Source organism: Melanotaenia boesemani, chromosome 14 (genome assembly GCF_017639745.1).
Source record: "Melanotaenia boesemani isolate fMelBoe1 chromosome 14, fMelBoe1.pri, whole genome shotgun sequence".
Taxonomy (NCBI): Eukaryota; Metazoa; Chordata; class Actinopteri; order Atheriniformes; family Melanotaeniidae; genus Melanotaenia; species Melanotaenia boesemani.
The window spans coordinates 33455210-33457212 of NC_055695.1; the positions used below are offsets into that span (position 1 = coordinate 33455210).

General features: G+C 44.5%; 1 protein-coding gene across 3 annotated transcripts in view; it reads left to right on the forward strand.

Moving 5' to 3' along the window:
• The window catches only part of si:ch211-51h4.2, a 153495-nt gene extending 152893 nt beyond the window's left edge, over window positions 1-602 (forward strand). For all 3 annotated transcript variants that reach the window (XM_042007008.1, XM_042007009.1, XM_042007010.1), the window contains one exon: window positions 320-602. In XM_042007008.1, coding sequence (XP_041862942.1) covers window positions 320-530 — 211 coding nt within the window. In that variant the 3' untranslated portion in view covers window positions 531-602. The remainder of the gene's footprint in view (window positions 1-319) is intronic.
• Window positions 603-2003: the final 1401 nt, after the last annotated feature.

The following is a 2003-nucleotide window of genomic DNA, read 5'->3' on the forward strand; positions in this document are numbered from 1 at the left end:
TATATATATACATATATATGATATGTAGTCCCTAAATACACTCACTGAAAACTAAATATGCCATGGTTTCCACACGTTATATAGGGATAGCATAATCTAATGGTAGCGTAGAACTAGATAATCACTGCTACATAGCTTTATGCTAACATCAGGTTATTGCCTTCCATAACATTAGTAGTTGTACGTGCACAGGGACGAAATGTTTTCTAGAAATGTGCAGCCACATGTCAATATTATATTTTTTGGAGATGAAGATAAAACTAATAATATTAAGTCGAAAAAGGAGATTCTCTCTCTCTCTCTTTCTCTTTCCATCCAGGCATTTTGCTGTCCCTTTACCCGTGGGCGACTGTGTGTTCAGCCTCACTTGGCTGCTGCCCACCTACTTCCTGTTTGCAGTAACTTACGATGTCCTGCAGACTCTGGCAGACGTGGCTCATTACCTGAATTTGTACAACCACGATCAGGAGCCACACACCCATAACTGGACTGGGAGCTTCACAGCAACTAACCTGTCCACTCTGACCTGATCACAAATATCTACACATCTACACAATACATCCGCACATCTACACACCACATCTACACACTACATCCGCACACCTACACATCTACACACCACATCTACACACCACATCTACACACTACATCCGCACACCTACACATCTACACACCACATCTACACACCATATCTACACACCTACACATCTACACACCATATCTACACACCTACACATCTACACACCACATCTACACACTACATCCGCACACCTACACATCTACACACCACATCTACACAATACATCCGCACATCTACACACCACATCTACACACTACATCCGCACACCTACACATCTACACACCACATCTACACACCACATCTACACACTACATCCGCACACCTACACATCTACACACCACATCTACACACTACATCCGCACACCTACACATCTACACACCACATCTACACACCATATCTACACACCTACACATCTACACACCACATCTACACACTACATCCGCACACCTACACATCTACACACCACATCTACACACCACATCTACACACTACATCCGCACACCTACACATCTACACACCACATCTACACACTACATCCGCACACCTACACATCTACACACCACATCTACACACCATATCTACACACCTACACATCTACACACCACATCTACACACCATATCTACACACCTACACATCTACACACCACATCTACACAATACATCCGCACATCTACACACCACATCTACACACTACATCCGCACACCTACACATCTACACACCACATCTACACACCACATCTACACACTACATCCGCACACCTACACATCTACACACCACATCTACACACCATATCTACACACCTACACATCTACACACCACATCTACACACCATATCTGCACACCTACACATCTACACACCACATCTACACACCACATCTACACACTACATCCGCACACCTACACATCTACACACCACATCTACACAATACATCCGCACACCTACACATCTACACACCACATCTATACACCACATCTACACAATACATCCGCACATCTACACACCACATCTACACACTACATCCGCACACCTACACATCTACACACCACATCTATACACCACATCTACACAATACATCCGCACATCTACACACCACATCTACACACTACATCCGCACACCTACACATCTACACACCACATCTACACACCACATCTACACACTACATCCGCACACCTACACATCTACACACCACATCTACACACTACATCCGCACACCTACACATCTACACACCACATCTATACACCACATCTACACACTACATCCGCACACCTACACATCTACACACCACATCTGCACACCACATCTACACAATACATCCGCACACCTACACATCTACACACCACATCTACACACCACATCTACACACTACTTCCGCACACCTACACATCTACACACCACATCTACACACCACATCTACACAC